General features: G+C 37.5%; 8 protein-coding genes and 1 long non-coding RNA gene across 18 annotated transcripts; 3 read left to right on the top strand and 6 right to left on the bottom strand.

Annotated features, from left to right (window-relative positions):
- Positions 1-41: 41 nt before the first annotated feature.
- LOC132199347 (beta-1,3-galactosyltransferase 5-like) lies at positions 42-3,256 on the bottom strand. The gene is made up of 3 exons (XM_059623992.1): positions 3,009-3,256; positions 1,272-1,908; positions 42-912 (listed from the first exon to the last, which is right to left on the bottom strand). Exons 2-3 carry the CDS (start codon positions 1,895-1,897, stop codon positions 507-509), a joined length of 1,032 nt encoding a protein of 343 aa, XP_059479975.1. The 5' UTR covers positions 1,898-1,908; positions 3,009-3,256; the 3' UTR covers positions 42-506.
- A 3,014-nt stretch (positions 3,257-6,270) lies between these two features.
- Positions 6,271-7,367, top strand: LOC132199416 (uncharacterized). Of its 3 annotated transcripts, XM_059624113.1 has the most exons (3): positions 6,271-6,393; positions 6,455-6,684; positions 7,000-7,366. In XM_059624113.1, exons 2-3 carry the CDS (start codon positions 6,667-6,669, stop codon positions 7,258-7,260), a joined length of 279 nt encoding a protein of 92 aa, XP_059480096.1. In that variant the 5' UTR covers positions 6,271-6,393; positions 6,455-6,666; the 3' UTR covers positions 7,261-7,366. The 3 variants fall into 3 exon arrangements, with proteins under 3 accessions (XP_059480096.1, XP_059480086.1, XP_059480105.1); XM_059624103.1 differs by having other exon boundaries at positions 6,279-6,684; XM_059624122.1 differs by lacking the exons at positions 6,271-6,393; positions 6,455-6,684 and adding an exon at positions 6,699-6,824 and having other exon boundaries at positions 7,000-7,367.
- Positions 7,033-13,848, bottom strand: LOC132199432 (uncharacterized). Its single transcript, XR_009442104.1, has 3 exons — positions 13,362-13,848; positions 7,734-7,937; positions 7,033-7,663 (listed from the first exon to the last, which is right to left on the bottom strand). It is a non-coding gene; the product is annotated as an uncharacterized LOC132199432 (long non-coding RNA).
- LOC132199401 (uncharacterized) lies at positions 7,499-9,034 on the top strand. Its single transcript, XM_059624078.1, has 3 exons — positions 7,499-7,920; positions 8,023-8,090; positions 8,240-9,034. The coding sequence occupies exons 1-3, from the start codon at positions 7,906-7,908 to the stop codon at positions 8,610-8,612; spliced, it is 456 nt and encodes a 151-aa protein (XP_059480061.1). The 5' UTR covers positions 7,499-7,905; the 3' UTR covers positions 8,613-9,034.
- LOC132199304 (transcription initiation factor TFIID subunit 6) lies at positions 8,604-11,380 on the bottom strand. Of its 3 annotated transcripts, XM_059623924.1 has the most exons (12): positions 11,132-11,380; positions 10,984-11,070; positions 10,777-10,930; positions 10,572-10,719; positions 10,376-10,511; positions 10,132-10,311; positions 9,839-10,073; positions 9,645-9,784; positions 9,411-9,585; positions 9,255-9,352; positions 8,965-9,018; positions 8,658-8,748 (listed from the first exon to the last, which is right to left on the bottom strand). In XM_059623924.1, the coding sequence occupies exons 1-12, from the start codon at positions 11,279-11,281 to the stop codon at positions 8,677-8,679; spliced, it is 1,629 nt and encodes a 542-aa protein (XP_059479907.1). In that variant the 5' UTR covers positions 11,282-11,380; the 3' UTR covers positions 8,658-8,676. The 3 variants fall into 3 exon arrangements, with proteins under 3 accessions (XP_059479916.1, XP_059479907.1, XP_059479898.1); XM_059623933.1 differs by lacking the exon at positions 8,965-9,018 and having other exon boundaries at positions 8,604-8,748; positions 11,132-11,378; XM_059623915.1 differs by lacking the exon at positions 8,658-8,748 and having other exon boundaries at positions 8,757-9,018.
- On the top strand, positions 11,410-14,931 carry LOC132199380 (uncharacterized). Of its 4 annotated transcripts, none has more exons than XM_059624066.1 (5): positions 11,410-11,568; positions 11,627-11,765; positions 12,388-12,522; positions 13,611-13,878; positions 13,967-14,337. In XM_059624066.1, the coding sequence occupies exons 3-5, from the start codon at positions 12,491-12,493 to the stop codon at positions 14,114-14,116; spliced, it is 450 nt and encodes a 149-aa protein (XP_059480049.1). In that variant the 5' UTR covers positions 11,410-11,568; positions 11,627-11,765; positions 12,388-12,490; the 3' UTR covers positions 14,117-14,337. The 4 variants fall into 4 exon arrangements, with proteins under 4 accessions (XP_059480049.1, XP_059480040.1, XP_059480024.1 ...); XM_059624041.1 differs by lacking the exon at positions 13,967-14,337 and adding an exon at positions 14,345-14,931 and having other exon boundaries at positions 11,414-11,568; XM_059624057.1 differs by lacking the exons at positions 12,388-12,522; positions 13,967-14,337 and adding an exon at positions 14,345-14,931 and having other exon boundaries at positions 11,412-11,568.
- LOC132199295 (endoplasmic reticulum mannosyl-oligosaccharide 1,2-alpha-mannosidase) lies at positions 14,916-18,391 on the bottom strand. The gene is made up of 9 exons (XM_059623903.1): positions 17,950-18,391; positions 17,558-17,885; positions 17,300-17,485; positions 17,095-17,243; positions 16,852-17,040; positions 16,601-16,788; positions 16,420-16,546; positions 16,202-16,366; positions 14,916-16,085 (listed from the first exon to the last, which is right to left on the bottom strand). The coding sequence occupies exons 1-9, from the start codon at positions 18,031-18,033 to the stop codon at positions 15,726-15,728; spliced, it is 1,776 nt and encodes a 591-aa protein (XP_059479886.1). The 5' UTR covers positions 18,034-18,391; the 3' UTR covers positions 14,916-15,725.
- Positions 18,392-18,755: 364 nt separating this feature from the next.
- Positions 18,756-20,212, bottom strand: LOC132196972 (sperm-associated antigen 1). Its single transcript, XM_059619956.1, has 7 exons — positions 20,046-20,212; positions 19,831-19,990; positions 19,486-19,756; positions 19,266-19,427; positions 19,090-19,217; positions 18,914-19,032; positions 18,756-18,840 (listed from the first exon to the last, which is right to left on the bottom strand). The coding sequence occupies exons 1-7, from the start codon at positions 20,159-20,161 to the stop codon at positions 18,810-18,812; spliced, it is 987 nt and encodes a 328-aa protein (XP_059475939.1). The 5' UTR covers positions 20,162-20,212; the 3' UTR covers positions 18,756-18,809.
- Positions 20,213-20,351: 139 nt separating this feature from the next.
- LOC132196954 (U1 small nuclear ribonucleoprotein 70 kDa-like) lies at positions 20,352-23,151 on the bottom strand. Of its 3 annotated transcripts, none has more exons than XM_059619943.1 (3): positions 23,034-23,151; positions 21,262-21,314; positions 20,352-20,786 (listed from the first exon to the last, which is right to left on the bottom strand). In XM_059619943.1, exons 1-3 carry the CDS (start codon positions 23,110-23,112, stop codon positions 20,541-20,543), a joined length of 378 nt encoding a protein of 125 aa, XP_059475926.1. In that variant the 5' UTR covers positions 23,113-23,151; the 3' UTR covers positions 20,352-20,540. The 3 variants fall into 3 exon arrangements, 2 of the variants coding, with proteins under 2 accessions (XP_059475926.1, XP_059475918.1); XR_009441804.1 differs by lacking the exon at positions 23,034-23,151 and adding an exon at positions 21,472-23,027 and having other exon boundaries at positions 20,698-20,786; XM_059619935.1 differs by lacking the exons at positions 21,262-21,314; positions 23,034-23,151 and adding an exon at positions 21,472-23,027 and having other exon boundaries at positions 20,645-20,786.
- Between the last annotated feature and the right edge of the window lie 214 nt (positions 23,152-23,365).

Genomic DNA, 23,365 nt, shown 5'->3' with positions numbered 1-23,365 from the left:
ATAAAAAAGATATATCTGAAAAGGAAAGACAAATAAAATAAATAATTTTTGTGTTTCATAAATTATTTTTATTATTTACAATTTTAGTTTCTCGTTCAATAAATTACATTAAGCATCTTTAATTCTCTTTCTTCGAGGCTCTTTAAAAGTTTGTATGATTTTCTAGCATTAAAGTTTGGCCTTAATATTTTGTGGCGAGTAATGAATAAATCCAAATCTATTTTCACTCTCAAACTGGCGTTCTGTATTATATTTTATCTAGTCTCATTGTAACTCATTATATCAAATTGAATGCAACTGATGAGCAGTAATAAGTATGCTTATTATTGAGTAGGAAAATATAATAATTGACTGGAACAAGATATGAACTGGACTAATTTGGCGTTCCCTGAGATATAAGATATTTCAATGATTTTATTTTGATTAAAAAAATCAACTTCTCTTATGAATACAGACTAACCATCTGCTGCAGTATAAAGCCTTAAAACTGAAGACTGAAGATCATTTTAATTTGTATCCACTTGAATCACTGAACCATTCTTGCTGTTGGACAAAACTGTCCATAATAACTTGATTTCATCAGGCTCTAACTCATACGATCCGAAAGCAAACTCTCGGCACAAAGTCCAAGGGCAGTGGCCTTTTTTAAGTACCTTTGAAACCATTTTGGAGGGCATTCTCCAAGGCTTGATGGATTTGTGATTAACTTGTGCCCTCTGCGCCAAAATGCCGGTAATGTGGACGTCATCGACCCAGAAGTACGACTCTTTCTGTGCCAGCGTGTAAAGCCTGCCGATGACGTCCTGACTGTAAAGCACTATCCAGCCAGGGCAGTAGGTTGGGTAGGAACTTTCATGGAATTCGCGCGGTGACACTCGCCATTTGGAGCGCCAGGACCGTTTCACTTCCGCCCTACATATAAGAAAAATTAATATCAATTTTGCAGTAGATATAATCAAATTCCTAAAATTTATGCATAAAACAACTGATATTAAAAAAAAATAATTAAAATTTTAAGCACATAAAATCCCAAAAATCCAGATGCATGTAAGTGATAACTAATTAACTGGAGGAATTTTATTGTGATGCCTGTTATTAGAAAATTCTTATTATCAGTTCATGGTTTTTATTTTAACCTTGTCAATCGTTCTAATATTGTTAGAGTTTAAGGGAGAAAATTTTGTGATGTTTGAAATAAAAGAAAAATCTAAAAAATTAAATGCTAAAAATTTAATTGGGTTCAATTTTATTTAATGATCTGATCTCCCTACCTCTTGATTACGTCGCACACTATGTGGTTGCTCTCAGGGAAAGTTCCATTGTTTATGAGTGTGACTATGGAGTCCAGTTTAACAAAGACATCGTCATCAGTCTTAAGGGCGTATTTGTACCCCTGGCAGTGGTAGTGCAGCCATTTGAGGGCCATCACATGCTTGTAGGTCAGGTTTCTATATGAGTCATTAAACGAACCCTGCACCAGGTCGCCGTGCCGACGCCCCTCGTCCTCCAGTCTCCGCTGCAGGGTCTCATTCGTAACCGCCCCGAGCATGAAAACCACCTTGAAGGGCGACGACCCCCAAGTAGCTCGAATTGCATTTCGGTACTTGGTATAAGTTGGTGCTGAGTGGACAACGACTACAAGTGGGTCTTCGTCTTGAGAACAGTTTGCAAGGATTTGAAAGGTGAAGTCAGTCAGGTTGATCAGTTGATGGTAGTCATCGGCAAGGGAGGTCAGACGATGAGTGGCGGGAGGGTTGAGCATGTTATCAGTTCTTTGATTTCTTTGGCGAGGGGCATCTTTATGCAGGTGGACGTGATAGGAAAGCATGAAAAATGTGCCAACGACAAATGTTAATACTGATGTGAGACTCCAGCACCGGCGTCCAGTCGACTTCATAATGGCACTTTCTGCAAATTTCAAATATAAATTGGTTATTGATGGTTCAATTTAAAAATTTTGGCTTATTGTAGTGTTTTTTTTCTGGAGCTACATTTTTCCTATTTTTAAAAGTTCCTGTTGTAAAGAATTGATTTGTCTATCTCAATAAGCTCTGTCCATTTTGATATGTGGATCCAAAAGCTAACCTACCTAGCCTGAGCCATTTTTGGCCATCAGAGTAAATTTTTAACGTCACTGAATTTTCAGGTTCAGGCACTCAAACAGGATTTTATTTTTTTAACAATTTAGCAATTGAGGAGACATTCATGAAGAGAAGGGAACGGGCTTTGTCATCATTAAATAAAATTTGTGTTTCTCTAAACGCCAGTTTTGGTCACCGTCTTCAACCATATTTTACAAGCAGAAAAAAATAAATATTTATGATTTTATTAAAAAATATAAATTTGAAATTTAAAAATTCAGTACTAAAAAGGAGTGATATATTTATGTTTTAAGGGAACGTACTGCTTGCTGACAACGCATAGAAAACGAGTTATTTTCGTTTTTCTTATAAATCACTGATCTGAGCACCAAAAAAACAACTTTTTTTTCTTTTTAATTTAATTTTAATTAAAAAAAAAAATGTATATAGATAATTTTAAAACTGACAAACATGAATAGAAAAACCATGAAAACTCTTGAAATAATTATTTCATTAAGTTCATAATTAACAATAAACGCTCATGATTCATAATCATGTACTGTAATATTATGAACATAGTCGTTTTTTCCAGACACGTAAGCCCCCATTGTTAGCTGTTAAACGCAATTAAATGCAGCATTAAATATCATTCTCACGTTTCAAAGTACACATAATCACTAGCGCACATGCTGAACTGTCCCTGTCCTTGGCACACAAAACGGCGGCAGATCCCGTGTCCCGCACTAGACACCATAACATGGCTTACAAAAATAGCAAAAGTTGAAACGACTCTAACGTATAAAATATAACCAGTGCAAAAGCGTCTGAAATTCGCAAGTGGCTAAAGACCAAGGAATAATATGCGAGTGCCTTTTTTAAGGTGATAGGGAAAGTAACAGGAGAAAAAGGGTGCTCACGGAAACGTACCTTTTCAAGGGTGATAATAGTTGTTGTTGCTGGTGCTGGCTATCTCTTTTTTCCGTCACATGGTTTGGAGTCCCACTGCGCCAAAAACATTCAAGTCGTTCCTTTGAAACAAACATATTCTGGCGCCTCGGACAAGGATTTCGGCAGCATTTGTGCCGGTGAGTGCTGAAAAACAACTAACCGGCCGCGATTCTCCGCAGGTACGGCTGGAAAATTTGTATCACTTTGCAAGTCGCTCCGACAAGAACTGCTCGGTGTTTGCCGGCGCATGCGAGCCAAGCGAAACGCAGCTTGTTCTGATACGTCACAAATAATGTAAAAAAAAAAACAGCTCTCTGAACGAAAAAACAGAACATTCAACCATTAAAAATAATTTGGCATCTTCAGCAAGAATTTGATAGCATTTTCCGAGGCAAATTAATTCTTTTGTCTATACTTAAATTTATCTTTTGTTATGATTCCTTGTCTCAAAAGCTTGATTTTATGATTTTAGGTTCAATTCCCATGTTTATCAAATTTTACTGTTTTTATTTTATTCTTGGGAGATTATAAAAATTTTATTTAATTAAAATCAAATACTTTTGTATTTTTTTTTTTTTTTAAATTAGTTTTTTTTTAAATATATTTTTTTCAGTAGAATTTCACGATCGAGGGTAGTTTCACAGTGATTTGAATTTAAAGTCGCCTTTTCCTTGATAGGTTTTGTGGGTTGTTTATTGTTTAATAAAAAATTTAGAGCAGCATAAACTCACAAAACCCATAGAGGAAAAGCCGACTTTATTCTAATCACCATTTTTTTCTGTATTATTTTTACATCCTTCACGGTTTACAAAAATTTCATTATAAAATATGTAAAAAAAAGGCAAAGAAAACCTTTAAGATAAATTCGTAGCACCCAGTGTATATTGTTTTTACCTCTCTGATTGTGAGGTTTGGGAAGAAAGGTTGATTTTTTTTTAATGTTTGAAAAAGTTTATTTGGCTCTCCCTCTTATTATCTTGCGTTGGAAAATTGCAGCATTTCACTGCAACTAAAGCAGCATCCTAACAAGGTAGATGATGCTAAAAGTTGTCCCCACTTGCGACCTAATCTGCTTTGCAAGCGACTGCCGCATCTCTAATTAGCTGGCGCCCTTTAATTGCATACCTAATCAGCAGCGGCCAGATTTTTCGCACCACCGCAACTGGATACGTCAAATAATGCATGACCATAGAAGTCGTAGGCTTTCCCGTCGTCGCCGATGACCTTCCTACCCTGTGCCCCTCGGCCTCAGCGCAGGCGGTCGTCAGCATTATTTATTTTGTACGCCATTCGACAAAAAATAAGTGAAACCTATTTCCGTCCCATCTATTTTTGGAGGGCAATAAAATATTGCTGCCGAAATTTTGCTAGACGTTTCACAGACGCGTTGCTTGGAAGAAAATTTTTCTTTGCAGGATGCTTTTTTAATCGTCGATCAAAATATTTCTCAGGCAATCAAAACTTGATCATTAAAATCAAGGCGCTTTTATGTTAAAAATTGTAGGCATGTATAGAACTTACACTGTTAAACCTATTCTATTGCTTTAAAATTTTGTTGTGCCACGCCACGTTAACATCAGGAATAGTACCAAAGGCAAAACTCACCTCACATGAATTATCGCGTGTACCACAATCCACATGGTCAGTCTTAAAATTTGACAGCATTACACCCCTTTAGAGCGAATTGATGCGTTTTTGCACCGCCTTGTTGGCCAATTGATATTGTAGAGTTTATTTATGATCAAACCTAAGGACTATTTTATGACATTCAAAACATTGCAAGTCAGGTGATCAATTAAAATCCTGTTTGTTTTATCGAATCATATACAATTAATTAATACAAAGATAAATCAATTAAAGCCAATATAAATTTGGTTCACACAAAATTATCCAGTGTAATGATTTTTTTTTTCAACACATCATTTTCAACATTCGAACGTTCAAACTTATCCTGAAAATTTTTGCAGTTAAGGATATTTTGATTCGTGTAAAAAAATGTAAACAATTTGTTTAAATTTCTTATTATTTTAATGCCGGTTATTTGCCTGAATATTTACTTATTTTCCTCTAATAACACTAATTGCAATTTATAAAATTTTTAAAATAAAATAATAATTATAATGTTCATGATTTAATCATTTCTAATTCCTACCTTGATTTGTGTCATATTCCTCAAGCCCCTTATTTGCTGATCAGCTTTGTTTGTAATGTAATGAAATTGAATAATCCGTGCATGTGAATACTTTATGAGTAATGAAAATGGGAAACGTTAATCACCTGGATTAAGTTATTGAATGTCATAAAGCATACAACGTGCTTTTGTGTTTTGCGGGATCGTCGTTTTAAATGATTGACAGGGGGTTTTTAACTTTTTTTCCATGCATAAATCTCGTTATAATTATATCTGGTGTTACAGTTGGGCAAAAATTGCCTTAGGGTACTCCGTTTGTATGAACTTTAATTTGATACATAATCAATTTGTCATACCCTAACTTGTCCGCATAAACCGCAATTAATTATTAATTTAGTTGCAAATGAAGTTATTGGTGTACCACAAGGCAGTGTCTGCCCAAATCGAGATAAATAATACAAAAATTATAATTATAAAAATTTATTATCAGCTTCAAAACAATAACCACCAAAAATCTCTTAGGTGGAGACAAATCTCAACGCAGGAAATTTTTCTAATGCAAATTTAATACAATTTAAAAAAAATAAATAAATAAATTGAAAGGAGCATAAAAAAAGCTCAAATCAGCAACATGCATTTTTCGGAATTTTTAAAATTTACATTTAGCTGATGCAAAAGGCTTAATTTTTCTGTAACAAAAGGCATAAAAAATACGCATAAACTTGTCTGTAATTATCGTAATTATTAACAATTGCATGCACATGTGAATATCAAATGAAAATTTAAATTTATTTCGTATTTTAATAATAATTTTGCTTCTTATTTTCTATAAAAATAAATAAAACTAGTGCTTTGGAATATCATGAAGGTATAATGTATAATCAATAATAAAATGTTTATAACCCCAAACACAAATTTTGATCTCATTCTAACAATAAGCAGATTTGTTTTACCTCGCAGAAAAAAAAGTATAATAGAAGCAAAGTCTTATAAAGCAAGTAATTTTTTTTATTTAGAGGTGAATAAATTTGAATATTATGCGATGCTTAAGGTTAAATAGTTTTGTGTGGGGGCAAGAGAGGGGATAACGTTGTCGGGCTTACTGTGCTGCTATAGGTGTGGTTAATGAGAGAGAAAGCCCAACAAAAAAGGGCAACTCGTAACTCGTATGTGTATAATATTTGCCAAGTGATAGCTTTACTTCCTAGTTTCTTGAGCCAAGACAAAGCCACAGTCTGTTGCCAAAGATAAACAATAATATATATATGTCAAATTAATTGCATATTATCTGCAGATTTATCCCTCTAATTGTAAAGTGACTGACAACCGAGTGCGCTGAAAGTAAGAGTGGCTGTCCTCAGCCGTCTCTAAAAAGCCAATAATCAGTCAGCATGACAGCAATTATGTCTCCATAGCTGCGTTGATTTCGCATCTCGATCGGGTCACGCACTTTGGTGAAACCGCGCCTTGCAGCACACAAATCAGTCGCTGGTCTTTTCTGTAAACATGCAGCCGCTCGTCAAGGTAAATATTCGCAGAAAAAAATGACGTCGAGTGCTAAAATTTCTAACTAACAAGAAAGAGGGTGCAAAGTGTAGTCTATAGCAATTCGCAATCCGTAGCTAACAGCAAACTAATTTCAAATTTAAATGTGTACCAAGAAAGTGAGTTGTAATATATATAGGTCATTTATTATATTATTGCAAAAATATTGGATGATATTCACACATGCTAAAAGTTATCACCACTGCAAATCCCATAAGCCAACTTAGCATGTGAATGTTGTTATAAATATGTAATGGAAATTTTCATTTAAATTTAAAATTACTCTTGTTGTAGATAATGGTCTTGGCGTGCCTCCTAGCGTTGTGTCTGGCCTACGACCCTGAGGACGAGCAGCTCGCCAAGGTGCTCCTTCCCAAAGATAAGTTTGAAGCTTTTTACCCAAACCGAGCGTACGGAGTCGTCAACGGGGATGCTCGGCCAGCGCATGGCCACGGCTCATTTTACAAGCACCGCCACCCGGCACTCATCGATGTAAAAAATGCACCCGCTTATGGCTTCAGATTTGACGGAAAGCGGAGGTTCAACTTTGATTAAAAGCAATTTTGATTATTTTGTAAAGCACACTTTATTGCGGCCATTTGATACAAATATAAATATTTTGAAACAAAATTACGCGCAAAAGAATGTTGTTTTATTATTTGACTGGATTCAAATATAATGAATTTTCTATGGTTTTTTATTTCTTTAAAAATTCTAGCTGTTGATTTTCTTTCTACATTCGAATAAAGTCATTGCTCTATAGTTGCATTCCTCAACCCTTTCTGTGGGCGCAGCAGCTCATTCTTGGTGCATTGCACTCGAGCTGCGGTGCATCTCGTGTCTACATAATTACATAATGAAAGTGATCTTTCCTGCACCACTCTCGGTTCTCCCAAATATGATGTGCCCTGAGAGGTTGTTATCCTCACCGTCTCCAGTGATTTCCACGTTGAGATAGCTATATAAGGAGTTGTAAATATAATTTTTATAATGATGGTCGGTTTTGATGTTGTATAATAATTACAAACCCTTCATCAAGTTTTTTTTATTGCATTTTTGATCTTGTCCGGCGGTGCAGTGACGCAAGTATTCATTATTTGATGTTGAGAGCCCTATATAAAGGGTTCATCGTATTGGGATGCACCAGCATTCCTGATTTGGAAACTGTTGCTTCTGCATCATCTTATTAGACGGACAAACATGAAGTGTTTTCTAGTGAGTACCGTACTTTGCTGAAAAAAAGTATTTGGTTCAATCTTACTAAATTTTTTATTATTTCTGGAAATATTTCTTTAAAGTTGGTTTTTTTATTCACAGATTTTTATATTTATCGTGTCTACTTCAACGGCAAACGCTCTTTTCCTCCCATACATTTTCCGAGCATTGTAAGTTAATTTTTTCCTTAATTTTATACTAAAATTTTTGTAACTTCAAATAGAGGCCAAATTTTTTTGTTCAATTTTTGCGCAAAAATCTATAATTTATTAAGGATGAAACAAATTAATTAAGTTTATTTAATATTCTGTTGATTAAGGGGAATTGAACAAACACCTGCTCCCGTAACTACACCACTAGGAGCACGCAATGCTGCTCAAAACGTTCCAGCAACTCCTGCACAGCCTGCATTTCCACAGCGTTTTTATGCTCAACAGCCGTCCCAGGTAGCACCCTTGCAAACTGCTCCTCAAAGGCAACAGGCCCTTCCTTCAAGATTTGCCATTTTTCAAACTCAACAATTAGTTGAGTCGCCTTACAGAGGCTATGTGCTGTATAATAGCTACCTCTTGCCACAAGTGCAGGCCGAGATTCCGATTCACCCTGGCGAGACACAGAAAGTTGACGAAAAAGAAATTGAAAACGCGCCAATAATTGTTGGAAGCGGATATGCTTTACACCCATCAGAATAAAAATAACTGTTTTGCTTAAAAACTTGTTTTATTAATTACATCATCAATGATAGACAAACACGGCTTACAGGGGATTTGGATCTTCGTCCGTTTCCATCTTTGGAGTCACATACACCGTTTTAACATTAGGCGAGCTCTGAAAACCAAATTGATTTTAAAATTGTTGCAAAGAAGTAGTCAAGAAATATGAAATAAACAATTGAACTAAATACCAATCAACAAAATCCATCAAATCCAATAGACATGTGGATTCCTACAAAAATTATTACATTCAAAGATAGATAAAGATAAGATACTGACAATGAGGATCAAAGATGAAGTGGAATATTAACACATGATCAGAGAAACTTACAAAGTTTGCTCCCTGCTGTGCTGGATTGATTTTTACCACAGTAGGGGCAGAAGCCTACAAGAGATAATGGAAAGGGAAAGATTTTTTATTCTACTTAAGTTAATTGGCTCATATTATGGTTTGCATATCACTACAATGAAACAATATAACTGATAATGAGCTCTCTGATTGGGCTAAGTTAAGCTATGCCTAATCAGAACAATCCAATTTGCTCCAATTGTAGTGAAGCTTGGATCTTGGCTTGAATTAAGGATCTCCATTCCATAGTTATTATTTGCTAATTCACAAACCTGAGATTGCACCATCACGTATTTCGGTGTTACGCTGCTCTGCGTCACTGAGCGGATGGTCCCCGAGCTTCCGACCACAAAGGTTCTACCTTGGGTAGCTAATATGGGACAAATAAGCTATATTTATTTTCAATCACTCAAAGTTAATACTCATACTGGGCTGAATAATTGACGTTGACTGAGATCTTGCTTGAGTCGCTGACTGGGGCTGCTGGCGAGCTTTAAGCATCCCTGCATGTAAACTGCTTCCCAGATAGCCATATTCTTGCCTGTAGTCTTCTATATAGTCAGGTCCAGAGCGCACAGTTTTCAAATGAGGCACCAGCGTTTTCTAAAAAAAAATTTGTGACATAGCCAAATTGATGTGGATTTCATTCATGCGAGACTCACCACCATTAGTACTTTTATGTGCTCTGCGGCAATTTTGTCAGCATTGCTGATTCCCATGTGTGCCTCAACACGGTCCGATACAATTTTTATCTTAGGCAAGAGAAAAACTTTAACAACCTCGGCACCAAGTTCGGATAATCCTGAAAATTATTGTTAATGAGCTATTGAAATAAATAAAAAATGTCTTTGGGTACCTTCGATTGCCCCATAAAGTGAAGCTAGAGGAGTTTTATCACTGCTGAGTGCTCTGCTGAATAATCTTGTTATTCTTGTCTGAATATTGTTTGTGGAGGTGTTGAAGTTTTTGCAGATCTGGGCCATAAGTCTTGAGGCAAAATCTCTCAGAGCCCAGTGGTTGTCTTGCTCTGGCCTCATACATAATTGCTTGCTGACAATACACGTCGTCACAGACGGGATCAACTCGTGGAGCTGAAAGAAATTTTAAATTTAAATAAACCCGTAAAAAAACCTAGAGTTTTCCACTTACATATTTTTCAAGGTACAGGGACTGATTGTCAAGAAGTGCTTTCACCATTCGCATAAGGTAAATTAACAAAGCAAGGTTGTTTTGCACCACGTTGACTCGGACACCTTCGGCAATAAATGTGCACATCCGAGGCAGCATCTCATGCAAACCTGGATCTGACGATAAACTTTGCAATGCTTCCTAAATCACGAAGAGAAATAATATTTAGCTAAACGAATTTATTTAAAAAAAAAAAAAAACTAACCGCTCGACGTGCTTCGTCTGACCCTACACAGGCCTCTGTAATTTCCTTGTAGTAAAGTTGCTGCTCAACCGACAATTCGTGAGTTGCCAACTGTTTAACATGGACAGTCTCGACATTTCGAAGTTTGTGGACTTTTCTGAAATTCCAGTTTCAATGTTAATAAAAATCAATTTTAATGAAAGGATAAAAAGCCTACCCAACAGGCTTTCCAGCCATATCGCCTTTATCTTTTTTATTTGAAGCACCTGCGGGATCAATGCTTTCTAATTTTTGAACTTCTTTAGCAACTGGTGGTGGATTTTCAGGAATGGTTGGCTGGACGCCATCGATGCACAGCCAGTGAGCTGAAATTTAATATACATGGTTTTATTTTTATTCAAATCCTGCGGTTTCAAATGAACCCCTTAAACTAGCATCCATCGGCATCTTTGGCAAGGCAACGTTCGTCAGCTCCGTTAAATCGAGCTCTTTTTCGTCTTGGAAATGAAGTTCTCGGCCTCCACCAGACGCAAATCTGAATGGAATTCCATCAGCAGAATTAAACCCATACACAGGCTGCAAGAATAGAGTGAATAATTCAATTCAGACAGGTTTGTCAAATTTTATACCTCGATATTTTTAATTTTCAGTGCGTAATCAATGTCCGAGGTAGAGAGTTTTGATCTTTTTCCGTGGTGCATGAATTTTGCCGCATCCTGAAAGAATCAATTAGGTCTTAGTTCTAAATTTTATCTCATAAAAATCCTACAATCCCACCTGCATGACCAGTTTTAATCGATATGAAACTTCATCGGCCAATTCTCTGGCTGCTTCTTCCGGCAAATTCGCTATACCTATGCTCTCGGCGATCACTTTGATCGACTCCTGTGACAGGTTTGTTCCATAGGACGCCTCTTTGTCACTCATTTTTCTTCTAGTCGCATAATACTATGCGAAAACCAAGAGTAATAAATTTTGCGGCTCTTTCGTGCGCTTGGTTTGTTTACGTTTATAAAGATGGCCAGCGCCCACCAGCGCCCCCTCCCTAGAACAATTGACTGTCGGCCAATGATTGCGCGCCACTTTGTTTTCTTCGTGTGATTTTCCAGTTTTCTCGAAACTTTCCACGCTGGCATGCAATGTGAATATGATTTATTATAGTTTGCGCGATTTCCCATAATTTTTATTTGAAATTTCCGTTGTCGAGAGGAACCGTAGGTCACATTAAAGCCTCAAATCCAACATCTAATTTTGAATTTTTTTGCTATCAAGGTCTCCAGTGAGTCCAGCAGGAGGATTATAAACATTAAATGGATGAAAATTTATGTTGAGCTGTACTGCACGCGCCATAATGGAGACCACAAACTGCGGAGAGGTCAAATGACAGCTGATATTTACGTCTACGGTCGAGGTAAATATTTTTGGTGTGCTGTGCTAATTAGCAGAATGCGCGTGCCGCGCGCACCTGCGTTTAATATTAAATTGTCACCATTAAAATAACCGCGGTGTGTTCCCTTCTTGAGATGAAATTTTTTCGGTATGGGTTAATAATTTTCCATCCATGTTATGGTCGGAGAAGGAGCAAAATATTTTCTTGCTGATCGCAAGTCACGTTTAGGGCGTGGAATTTTTCTTTTATGAGCCCTTGAATAATTGAGGAAGCGTTGCTATGACTGTTAATAGAGAGACAAAATCAATTTGGCTGAAGGAAGAAATTCTCACTTTTAGATATTTCTTGATAAATAGCTCTTATTTCTTTTTACCATGAGCATATTTGACCTCATCTCTTGTTAATCAAGAATTTCAAATCACCTTTATTTATGCATTCCTAGACCCCTTTACTTTGATATGTATCAATGATTATTAAAAAAAATAATCACATCAATTATTTATTTTTAATCAAATTGCTTGATTATTGTATTGAATATACCAAATAAACAATAGGATGAATTATTGTAATAAAAGTATTGTTAAGACTTAAGACTTCTTTGTTTGTTTAATGTACATTTTTAATAAAAATTTTCCTTCCTCAGAGGAATCATGATCCACTTGCTGAGATGACCCAGTTATTGATCTGGCTTATTAATTTAAAAGAATTAATAGCTGCTCTCCCTTTGCACAAAACTACATAAAGAAATGGCAGAGACAAGTCACTCTGAAATTGGAAGGTATGTTTAAAATTTATTTTCTATTCTCTGTTAACTTTTTTATTTGTGCATTATTTTTTAAATATTATTTTTGAATGAAATATTTTTAAATTTTCATAAATTTATATCGAATCTGATCTGCAGTATTCGCAGAATGCACCAAATATAGTTTTATGACAAAACAGCCAAAATGTATTTCATGTTGTATAAATCGTTAGGCTAAAGGCTAGTGCATTTAAGTCGATAAACTTTTTTTCTACGTCGCCCAAAACGTTCCGAAAATGCATGAATCAAGTGATTTAATTACGATTGGCACCTATTTCAAATTTGACTAAAACCGACTATTTCTTCAAATTAATGTCGACTAAAGTGACTAAAATTAAAGACTATTTGTATGTAAAAAATATGTTTTTCCAGACTATCAAACAAAATATCCGCGAAACTTCGTAAAATATATTTTGATAAAAAAAAAATATTATTTAGAAAAAATTTATTCATGCAGATTTTATATCAAACGACTGAAATTATAACACTAAATAAAGCTATTTTTTTTTTAATCTTTTCTTTTATTACAAAAAAGGAATAGAATATCGGATGGATTCAGGAATATTAATTCCACACCTTAAATTTTTTAAATAATTTATAAAATAATAAATATTTATTATTAATAATTTTAATTTTATTTAAAACCTTAATTGATAGTTTTTTTATTGCAAGCAAATTTAAATTTTCTTTGCGCATGTAGTGTCAGGGATCAGGGCTTTTGTATATGCCTGTGCACTGATATGGATAATTATCGTGGCGCGCTGAGAGGTGCGAGGGGGTTCTCAGGGAACCGGAAGCAACTTCAATCTACTCACGCTCAGTCTGCCTGTGCACGCACGTTATGTCGTGTAATCGCTACACTTGATAATAGTCCCTCTTCTCATTTTTTTCCTTCTAGTTTGTTGTTTTAAACCTGCAGCACAAAAAACATAATAAACAATAACATTTTGAATAACAATGCTGCGTTGCCGAGCGAAAATTTTCTTAATAGAAACTTACAGAGCGTAAGCAGACGCAACATACCAAACCAGAGTAATGCTAACATCTGTATTCTTTTTGATTAGCACCATAATGGACAACCGGAGTCATCTAGAAACGCCACCGCCATCACCGCCCATCAACGAGCACCAGACGGAGGCTAGAATTGAGTACACGGACGCAGCCACCCTGAGGTTGCCCGTGAACCGAGGCAGCAAAAGACGGCCGGCCTCGTCAGACTTGGAAAACCACACTGACCACACAGTGCCCCCTGTAGAGTTCAAAGAGCCCTCTGACCTGATAACGAAAGCACCCTGCCGACAACATTCCAACCACGACGAAATTGAGCTTGAAGTGAGCGTTTATGCAGATGATTTTTTTGTCCATTTTTTAAGTCACAAAATTTGTTCATAATCACCTAGGGTATCTCTTCCTATTTCAGAGCTGGAACTGGGATCAAGTTTCTTGTGGAACAGGAATTTTCATGTGGGAGCGGGAATGGGAATTTTACATTCCGCAAGAAGAAAATCAAAATTTTGATTTCAGTGTCGAAACTGTAAACTTTTCTACTCTTATATCTTTTCTTAGATAGAGAGCTAGCAAAATTATTTAGTATTATGTAGATTTTAGAAAAATTAGAAATAGAAAATATTATAAAAATCACTCTTTTTTTAATAACTGCACTTGGGCGCACCAGATCCTTATTCCAGCTAAAAAAAATATATGATCTTTTAATTTTATTCCCCTCACTTGTCTTTTTTAAAGCACTTGACGAAAACGGTTCCTTGGCAATGATATTGATTTCCAATTTGTTCTTCAGGCCATCGCCAATGCAATAGACCAAGTCACTGGTGATTTCACACCTATGGACCATGAGGAGAGGTCAACTGGAGAATCAGACGCACACTCGGCGGGAACTGTTAGTGCCAAAAGCACACAAAGGTTGATATTAAAAAAGTTTGAGGATGATGAACCACATGGAATATGGTACGAGTGTATGATAGGGTGTTGTACGTGCCTGGGATTTTTCTGTTTCACATGATAAAATTAACCCAAAAAACACAAATGTGGTCGCTAAGCTATCATTAATACTCCCAGAGCTTTATACAAGCTCTTTTGATCTACATTAAATTAAAATCCCTATAACGTTATTGTTGGTGATAAGTACAAGAAAATAGCGATTCCTAGATCTATTTAGTTCAGGTTTTTAACTGATGTATTAGATTATAAGAAACTCATCAACAGAATTGCTCGTGAAGGTCTGCTGTTGACTATTAAAATTGAATTGTCTTTAGTCTTTATATGCTGGTTCAAAATTGTTTTAAATTTTAACCCTCATTACTGTACTAACATTTCTACTGCAGATTATGCTATTTTATTAAAAAACATAATTGAAAACTGACGAAATAGTGTTTTTTATTTACACACACTATTTGCTGAAAATTTTTTACAAATTATTATAAATAACATAATATAGCTTTAATAAGGTTGAGGCGATTTTTGGTAAAGCAACACAATTTGCATGAACAAATATAAGTGGTACAATAATATACACTGCAGTAAACTTTACATGTTAGGAACATTAAAATGATAAAATGTCGTGCTCAAAAATAATATCAACACGCCGAGCCAAAAATCACAGAATCTTTTGCAAGCTCAAGATAAACTCACTCTTGATAGTAATGAAATCTTCAAACATAATTCTTTTCTAAAACATGTGTACAGCAAATTTGAGCAAAGTGTGCTTTGAAAGAGAATTCGGATTCACGCCAAATCAACCTTGCATAACATATTGCATTGCATTTTCTCCATGATTCGTTCAAATGACCACTTTCCAGCTAGTAATAGTAAATGTTCTTAATTTTGTGTATAATTAGTGAGCTGTTTTCTATATCTAACTTAAAGTAATATTTTAATAAATGTATTTCATTGTGATGAATGACGTGTTGAAGGACTAGCTTAAAAATGCAGCCACCAGTTGGTTTTACAAATGATCCTAATGCTCAAATCGAGTAGCTCTAAAATGAACTATAGTGGAGAAAGGAGCTATGGTAAAATAGAACCACCGCAAACTTTAAAATTGTGTGGAGGTTCTAGAACGCCCTCAACTTTAAGACTTCAAATTTTTTTCTGATAAAACTTACACAAGAATGGAGAAAAATTTCAAGTGGTCCCAACTTTAAATGAGTGGCCTAGAGAGTTCAGCCCTTAGAGATGGGCAATGGGTGTGCTTCCGAGTTAAAAACATACTCGTCAAGGTCAATTAATTTTGGATTGTCTGAAAAGAGGAGATAAAAGTACTTGAGAGTCTCACTAAGGAAGAACGACTCCATCATGTCTTTTGGCTTCACATTAGCAGGCGCCTTCACGTTGTTGATAGATGTGTAGCCGTTTGTAACCTTGGTATACTTCTCGAAAGCTTGAAAAATAGTCCATCCCCAGTCCTGGTAAGTCTTGTTGCCTGTGAACTGGTACATGTACCAAAGGCTCTCGATGAATTCAGGCCGCAGCAGATTGTGAGCATCGTTTGTTTTAATATACATGTCAGCTGCATTTGCATCCTGAAAACAAACAAAAAGTAAATAAATGTAGAGTAAAAAGGTTTTTACTTTCAGTTAAAGACATTTATAATGTTTTAAGTTTCAAATTTTAAAATATCTCAAAAAAAGACAATTACCTGAATTTGAAAATAGGTAATTTCCGGCGCAAGGAAAGTTGGTGTTTGCGCATAAGTCTGGTAGCACGTCCAGAGCAAATCCTCGGCCAGTTTCATGTGATCCTGAGGCATACCATTATGAACACCCAAAGCCAAAGTTCCTGGTAAATAACAAGTGAGGTGATCCTACAAGGAAGTAAAAATAACGCCAAATAGAAATTTCAACTTTGAGATTTCACCATTTTTGGTTTGAAATCACGGGCGCCTGACTGAAGCTCCCCGATAAAAAGCAAGCCAGACTTGCTGGTCCTTTTGACGAGTAACTTTTGCACGCCTTGAATGGCCTCTATGTAATCTTCCCTTAAACTGATTGACGAGCAAGTTTTTTTTAATCAAAAGTGGCTTTGGCAGGCAACTTACTATTCAATTTTTTTCCCTGTTTGGATCCATTGTTTCAGTAGATATTCGTAGTAGCTATCGCCCCTGGCACCAAGGGTTATCGTTGAAAAAACACGAAACTGCCCGGTGTTTGCATTGATGAAAATTGGGACAAGACCTTCCGTTTTTGGCAGAACATGTATGTGTTCGGACACTTTATTCACAGCCTCCTGCAAGTTAGGAGCAAATTAAAATTCATAATTATTTATGCCTGCATGTTAACGCAAATATACCTCAAATCGAGAGTCTCCTGTACTGTACGTGAGATCTCGAAATTCAAGCTGAATAGTTGTCACTTCGGAGGTACTGCTGTCTGGGCTCCACTTAGGCGAGTGAGCTTTGTGGTTGCCTAGATTTACGTCAGAAAATGGAACACCTGAAGGCGAATCAAAGCAGGGCAGTAATCTCTCGCCTAAGTCCATCTACAAATAATGCCCAAATATAGACAATTATGATCAGTTGTCAGCAGAACTTACAGCTTTTCCGAGAAAAATCTTGTCCCCGGTCAAATGGTAAGCACTAAGCATTCCTCCAAGTACTCTAATAGTGACTTCAAAAAGGTTCACGTCTCTGTTTTTGTCGAACCTCAAACTTTTTTCTACCCAATCCTTAGCTTCTAAGTACTCTAATGGAAGAATGAAAATAAAAATAAATCTCCTATTTAAAATATTTGGAACAAACCTTTCTTAAGATTCATAATGTATAACGTGTCTATTGAATCAACAATAGTTAGCCCTAAATAAAACCAGTCATGGTATGCGCCAGAAAGGGGTTTCAGGTGGTCATGCCCCCATGCGTATTTTTTATAACCTTTCCAAGCGTGCTGCATTGCAGCAGCCACAGCTTTTTGTCTTTCATTTTTAGGTCCTGAAATTATGTTTTAAATTATTATTGTCAATATCAAAAAGACTTGCCCGGCAATTTCAAAACCGTCCTCACCTTTGAACCGAACTGCCTTTTGTGATATCGGCTCTTCAACTTGTTGGGCCTCATTTGCTGCTGCAGGTTGTTTTATCTCGTTTTCTGCATCATAGGCAGCCTCGCCTTGCTGTTCAACTTTATTGGCCCCAAATGGTTCAGCTGCAGCAGCCTTCAGTGCACTTTCTTCGGGCAGTTGCTGCATAGCAGGCGTCGACTCCAATGCAATTTTTGAAATATTATCTCGTCTCTGTTCAAGGACCGGCCAGAAGTAAATAAGCATCAGTAAGATGCTTGTGAATCCCACATAAAATAAGGATCTTTGAAATCTGGAGAGCTGATTCCACCACTGTCAAAAAAATACACAAAATAGTAAAAAACTTAAAGAGATTATTTAATTAGTTCCAGCTTACTCGCCAAAGACTTCGTCTCGATTTGACAGTCGAGTCAGCAAGACTGCTGGGAATGTTGAGAGCTATGTACTTGGTGCTATTCATCTTGCCAATAAATGAGCAGGCCAAAATAAAATTTTGGAGGGTGCCACGTCTTCCTCTCCAAAAATTAACACGAGCAGCCTCCTCAGTCAATTGTTATGTTGACAATTTCGACTTGCTTTTCCCTCCACCCAAAGAGAGCCCCGGTGGTTTTTCCGACTTCATATCACGTGGACAATATGCAGGGCCAGTCTGGCAGGTGGAAAAGAAAGACGAACACAATAATTGTGCTGAACCTACTGGTTCACAGAAGATTCGGAGCTGAGCAGACTTTGTGCTGTAATCTTTCGTTGTTTCGTTTTTACTGCTGATTATTTATTTCGTGTTTCCTCGACGAGCTTTCCTGTTGGCTGGAATAAAAGAAAAAAAGGCCGCCTCTGATTGGTGAATACGACCGACGACAGCAGGGGAGCCCGCGAAACGAGAGAACTAAAAAAATGTCATTCAATTACGTAGATTTCAATTTAGATTACCAGTTATCTGAAATTTAATAGCTCGGCGGTGTTTTTAATAATAAAAAGTTTCTTGCTGTTCTTTCATTATCATTGCCAAACATAAAACCAATTATTATCATTGCACCCTTCTTCAAAATTTAAGTAAAATCAAGATCATAAAAACAATTAATTATTATGGTCTGCGTCTCATACACATTTTAGGAAATTTATTGTAGAGGAATAAGTGTTTAACTAATCTGCACAATAAATTGCAATGAAGAAATATTTATAGTGCTATTTGCTATTTGAAAGAATATTTCATAGAAAAAGATGCTATTTTGGTAATCATATTTCTTCAATCAGTGGTGATTTGCCGCTGCAAAAATATATAAAATTTAAAACAATTAGATTTTTTTTTAAATCTTTGTCAATTAATCAAATAAATATACCTTCTTGAGGTATTTTTGGCCTCAGGCACTATCAGTTTAATCTCTAACTTCTGCACTTCCTTCAGAGCCAATTTATTGTCTGGCTCAATTTCAAGGACTTTACGGAAAGCTTCCAAAGCCTGCACAATTTCCGTGGTTAAGCGTTATAGTGATATATTTTGTTATTTTTGATATACCAAAAGTCTATTATTCAGCTTAGAATGAGAGGAACCGCATCTCAGTAAAGCTTTGATGTTGTTTGGATCTTCACTAAGAACTGCACCGCAGTCCTTCAGACAGAGCAAATAATTTTCACCTTTCATGACTAAATTTTTGAAATTAATAGACAAAATTTAAAAGAATAAATTTTTACAAGCAAGTGCCCTATTGTTGAAGGCTTCAACTGATGGGTTGATTGCAATGCTATTAGAGTAGAACCTAATCGCCTCTTTGTAATCCTCAGATTTAAAACATTCATTGCCCTTTTGCTTTTCTCTCAACGCTAATATTTCCCTTTCCTCTTTGGCAAGAGATCCTGGAAAAATAGTTGTTACACCTATGAATCTGTTACCGACGAGTTGCAATTTTTATACCCATCGGTGTCGAGTTAGTAAAAAAACTGCTACCGGTTGTCTTTTTTTGCAACAAAAGAGCTGCGTTCCTTCTTCTCTCCTTGTCAACCTCAAGACGAAGCTCTTTCTCGGTACTAAACTCACTCCAATCTTCTTTTTTCTCCTTGACGTTGCTCACAGATTTCTTGCCAGTTTCCAGCAAACCTCCATCCCTGACTGGTGGTACCAATTTTGCCTCTCTTTCAGCTGTGGTAATAGTTTGCTCCAAAGAATGCATTTGCTTTTGCCAAGCCTTATGTATAAAGAATTTTAAAATTTTAACTTTTTTTGTATCAAAAATGCAATAAATTAATTTCATAATTTTACGCTCATTTCTTCCATAAGAGGATCTAGATGTTCTTTATCAAGATCTGATAATGGAACAACTCCTGAACCGTATTTTAAAAGCAAGTTGTTAGGATTTAAATGCGAGATTCGCTCTTCGACGCAGGCTAGCAAATGAGAGTACAAGCCACCTTCATCGTCCCTAAAAATTAAAAATATAGCTTCCTACTTTATAAAATGTCTTCATTGAAATTTACCTCAAGGTTATTAATATCTTTTCTAGCTCTTTTAAGTCTTTGCAGTTTGATATGTATTCTAGACTCAAATAATCTGGAGGAAATGATAGAGCGCGAATTTTCTCCAGCACAGACATTTTTCAACTATTTGTCGCCATGGCAACACCACATTCATTTTTTAATACAGCTTCAAGACCATTATTAAAAGATAAAGATCAATTTTTCTATATTTGTACAAGTCTGTCAACATTATTTATTGAAAATTTTGCAGAAGATTCATCATTTTAAAGGCAAGCAAATCAATACATGTTCAAGTTAAAACAAAACAGAATTATTAACTCCCTCTTATTATTCAATGCTGAATATTCACTAGAACAATTAAAAAATTACAACTCAAGTAGCGGAGATTTGAAAATATGAGCACACACTTCTTAATAGTTAGTATCTGGCCATAAGGGCACCACAGTTTATCAAACGTTTTCCTCTCAGTGAAACTGGACAAAACAATGTGCTTGCTTAGTCATAACTATCTGTTGGGCTGGACAAATTGAGGGGAGATCGACTCTGCGGAATCGGAAGTTCGTAATTTGGCTGCAGCGTTTTGCCGCGGTGGTTGAATGAATAGAATGAGGGGTTGTTGCCTACCAAGTCCCATGTCTTCTCCTCCAACTCGACGGTGGCTCGGATTTCTTTGAATTCCCCGACAACATGAAGCAAACCGTACATGGTCACAAACAGGCTAACGATGCCCTGGGCAAGGATCTGGAAAAGATTCACCATTTCTTCAATCACCGTAGGTGGCATTCCAATTTCTTCGGCCGTAAAACACAATTTTGGAATTTTCGTGTTGAGAAGACATTTTTCAGGTTGTGCATTTAGAATTATAACAACAACTAATTCAACTGCTCTATATAACATACAAGAAAGATAAAACTTTTTATTTGCAATACTCTTTAAGATGAGGTTTAACACAATTTTTCTTATTAAAAATAAATAATTAACTCAAAAACAACACACAGATTCCAAAATTATGCCTCACTGCCTCACTAAAAACATTTTTTTTTTTTTTTTACTTTTATAGCTTTGAGTAGTAATTAAATTTTATAATTTATTGCAATATTGCAATTAACTGAGACAAATTAATTCCAGTTCTGACGTTAAAATTAATTTTTCTTTGAAGCCTGACTCAAAAATTAAAATTATGAATAATTGACATTAAAATTTTGCATCTACTCACATCAATGGGAAGTGAGTCAAACTCCTGCTCTGTCAGACGGAGATACGTCCGATCTAAAGGCAACAACAAACGAGAGCGGCTAATTAATCTCCGATTTCAGAACTGCCTCTCATTCATTTAAAAATGAATAGTAAAAAAAATCATTGAAAAAAATTCTTAACAAACGCACCACTTACAAAACTAGAAATATAATAAAAGACTCATGCACACTTTTAGTACTGGTTGTCCTCGTAGTCCTCCTGGGTCTGCGCCATCGATGCCGCACGCTGCGCCGCCGCCGCCTCGCTCATGGCCAACATGCGCTCGTACTTGATGGCCGCACTGCCGTAGTTGTCCACGTCTGCAAAGTCGGGCGTGGGATCCAAGTAGTCGGGGTAGTCGTCGATGGGCTCCTCCTTGATTCGGGGCTCGTCTGGCTCCGCGTACCGGTCGCGCCGCTCCTTGCGAGACTCTCTGTCCCTTTCTCTGTCGCGCTTCTTGTCCTTCTTCCGCTCCGTCCGGTCCTTTGAGCGGCTGCGACGCGAGCGTTTGCGGTCACGGCCCCGAGTGGAACCGTTTTCCTCCAAGTCTTCAGCGGGGGGTCGACGCTCTCTGGCCTCCCTGGAGCGCGAACGGTGCCTCTTCCGCTCACCCCGTTCGCTCCTCTCACGACTCCTGCTGCGGGAACGGCGGCGCCGCTCACCACGCTCGCTGCCACCGCCGCGTTCTCGGCTCCGCGAGCGGCGCCGGTCGCGGTCTCTGTCCCACTCGGCCGGACGCATGTCCCGTTCGCGCTCCATCCGGTACCGCTCTCGCTCTCTTTCATTGTCCTCGCGGCCCGAGTGCTTGAGATTGACTTCGGGGCCGCCACGTCGGGTGCCTCCGAGGCCTCCACCCAGACGCCGGGGCAACCAGCCCTTCACCGTCCGGGCGCGTTCGACATCCACCAGAACGCGGCGACCATCGATCTTCTTGCCATCAGCGTGTTTATACGCAGTGTGCATGTCCCGCTCGTGCTCGTACTCGATGAACGCATAGCCTCGGGGTTTGCCATCATTGACATTGTGGCTCACCACAATTTTCTTGATGGGGCCGTACACCTCAAACTCGCGCCGTAGCTTCGACTCGGACGAATCGTAATTGATGCGGGCCACGAAGAGCGTCTTGAAGGGGTCGGAGGTGGCCGTGGGTAGGTTCTGTGGGTCCCACACTGCTATTTCTTGCTCCAATTTGTAGGCGACTTGCTCCTCTTTTTCTCTACGGCGACGATCGAGACGTTCTTCGCGGGTTTCGACCTTCCTTGGGGCAGGCGTGTCCAGGGGGTCTTCAAAGGAGGCGAGGAATTCTCCCACCCCCGAGTATCCACGGTTCTTCTTCTCATGGGGAAGTTTGTCCGGTGGCGGCAGAAACGGAATCGGCTCCCTCGGGGCAAATAGCGCCAGCAAGTTAGGAGGCAGGTACTCAGTCATTTTGTGAGCAACTTACCGGCACTTACCACTCGGGCTTGATTTGGATGTTCTCCGGGCAATGCGTACCGGCACTTACCACTGAGACCGGTCTTGTTTACCACCAAGAGTCACTTACCGGCACTTACCCGGTCCTTTACAACTGGGTCCCACGGGTATTTTGTTTGTATTAATTTTTTTCTTTTAAGCAACTTACTGACGAGGGTTGGGGGAAATTGTCACAGAGAGTTCACCTTTTTTCTACCAGAGTTCTTGCTCGATGATGTTTGTTCGCCAACGAAATGCGTGTCTCAAGGTGCAAGTTTTAGGTTAATCAATGCAACTTACGCTGGGCGGCAGAGAAGGCCGAATGAAACAGGGACAAAAAGCCGGCGATCAAAACGACTTTGTAGGCAACGGCGGCCATGTTAATCAATATCAATAACACTTTGCATAAATGCACAAAAGGAAGCTTGTAACAGGGCTACCAACTCAAGGCCACATGATCACTTTCGAAAGAAATAATTATTTAATAAACATTAAGTACTTTTAGCGAAAAAAATTTACTTGCCTTTTTTCCAAACACGTCTTTTTATCATTAATTTTGATTCTAGAAGCAGTTTATACAAATTCATAATCGTCAGTCATTCTGGTTATATTTTATTAAGTTGGCAAAGCAA

Source organism: Neocloeon triangulifer, unplaced genomic scaffold, assembly GCF_031216515.1.
Source record: "Neocloeon triangulifer isolate White Clay Creek 2 clone unplaced genomic scaffold, ASM3121651v1 ptg000001l, whole genome shotgun sequence".
In the NCBI taxonomy this organism is placed as follows: Eukaryota; Metazoa; Arthropoda; class Insecta; order Ephemeroptera; family Baetidae; genus Neocloeon; species Neocloeon triangulifer.
The sequence above is the reverse complement of the archived record's forward strand: the minus strand, read 5'-3'. Positions and strand labels throughout refer to the sequence as shown.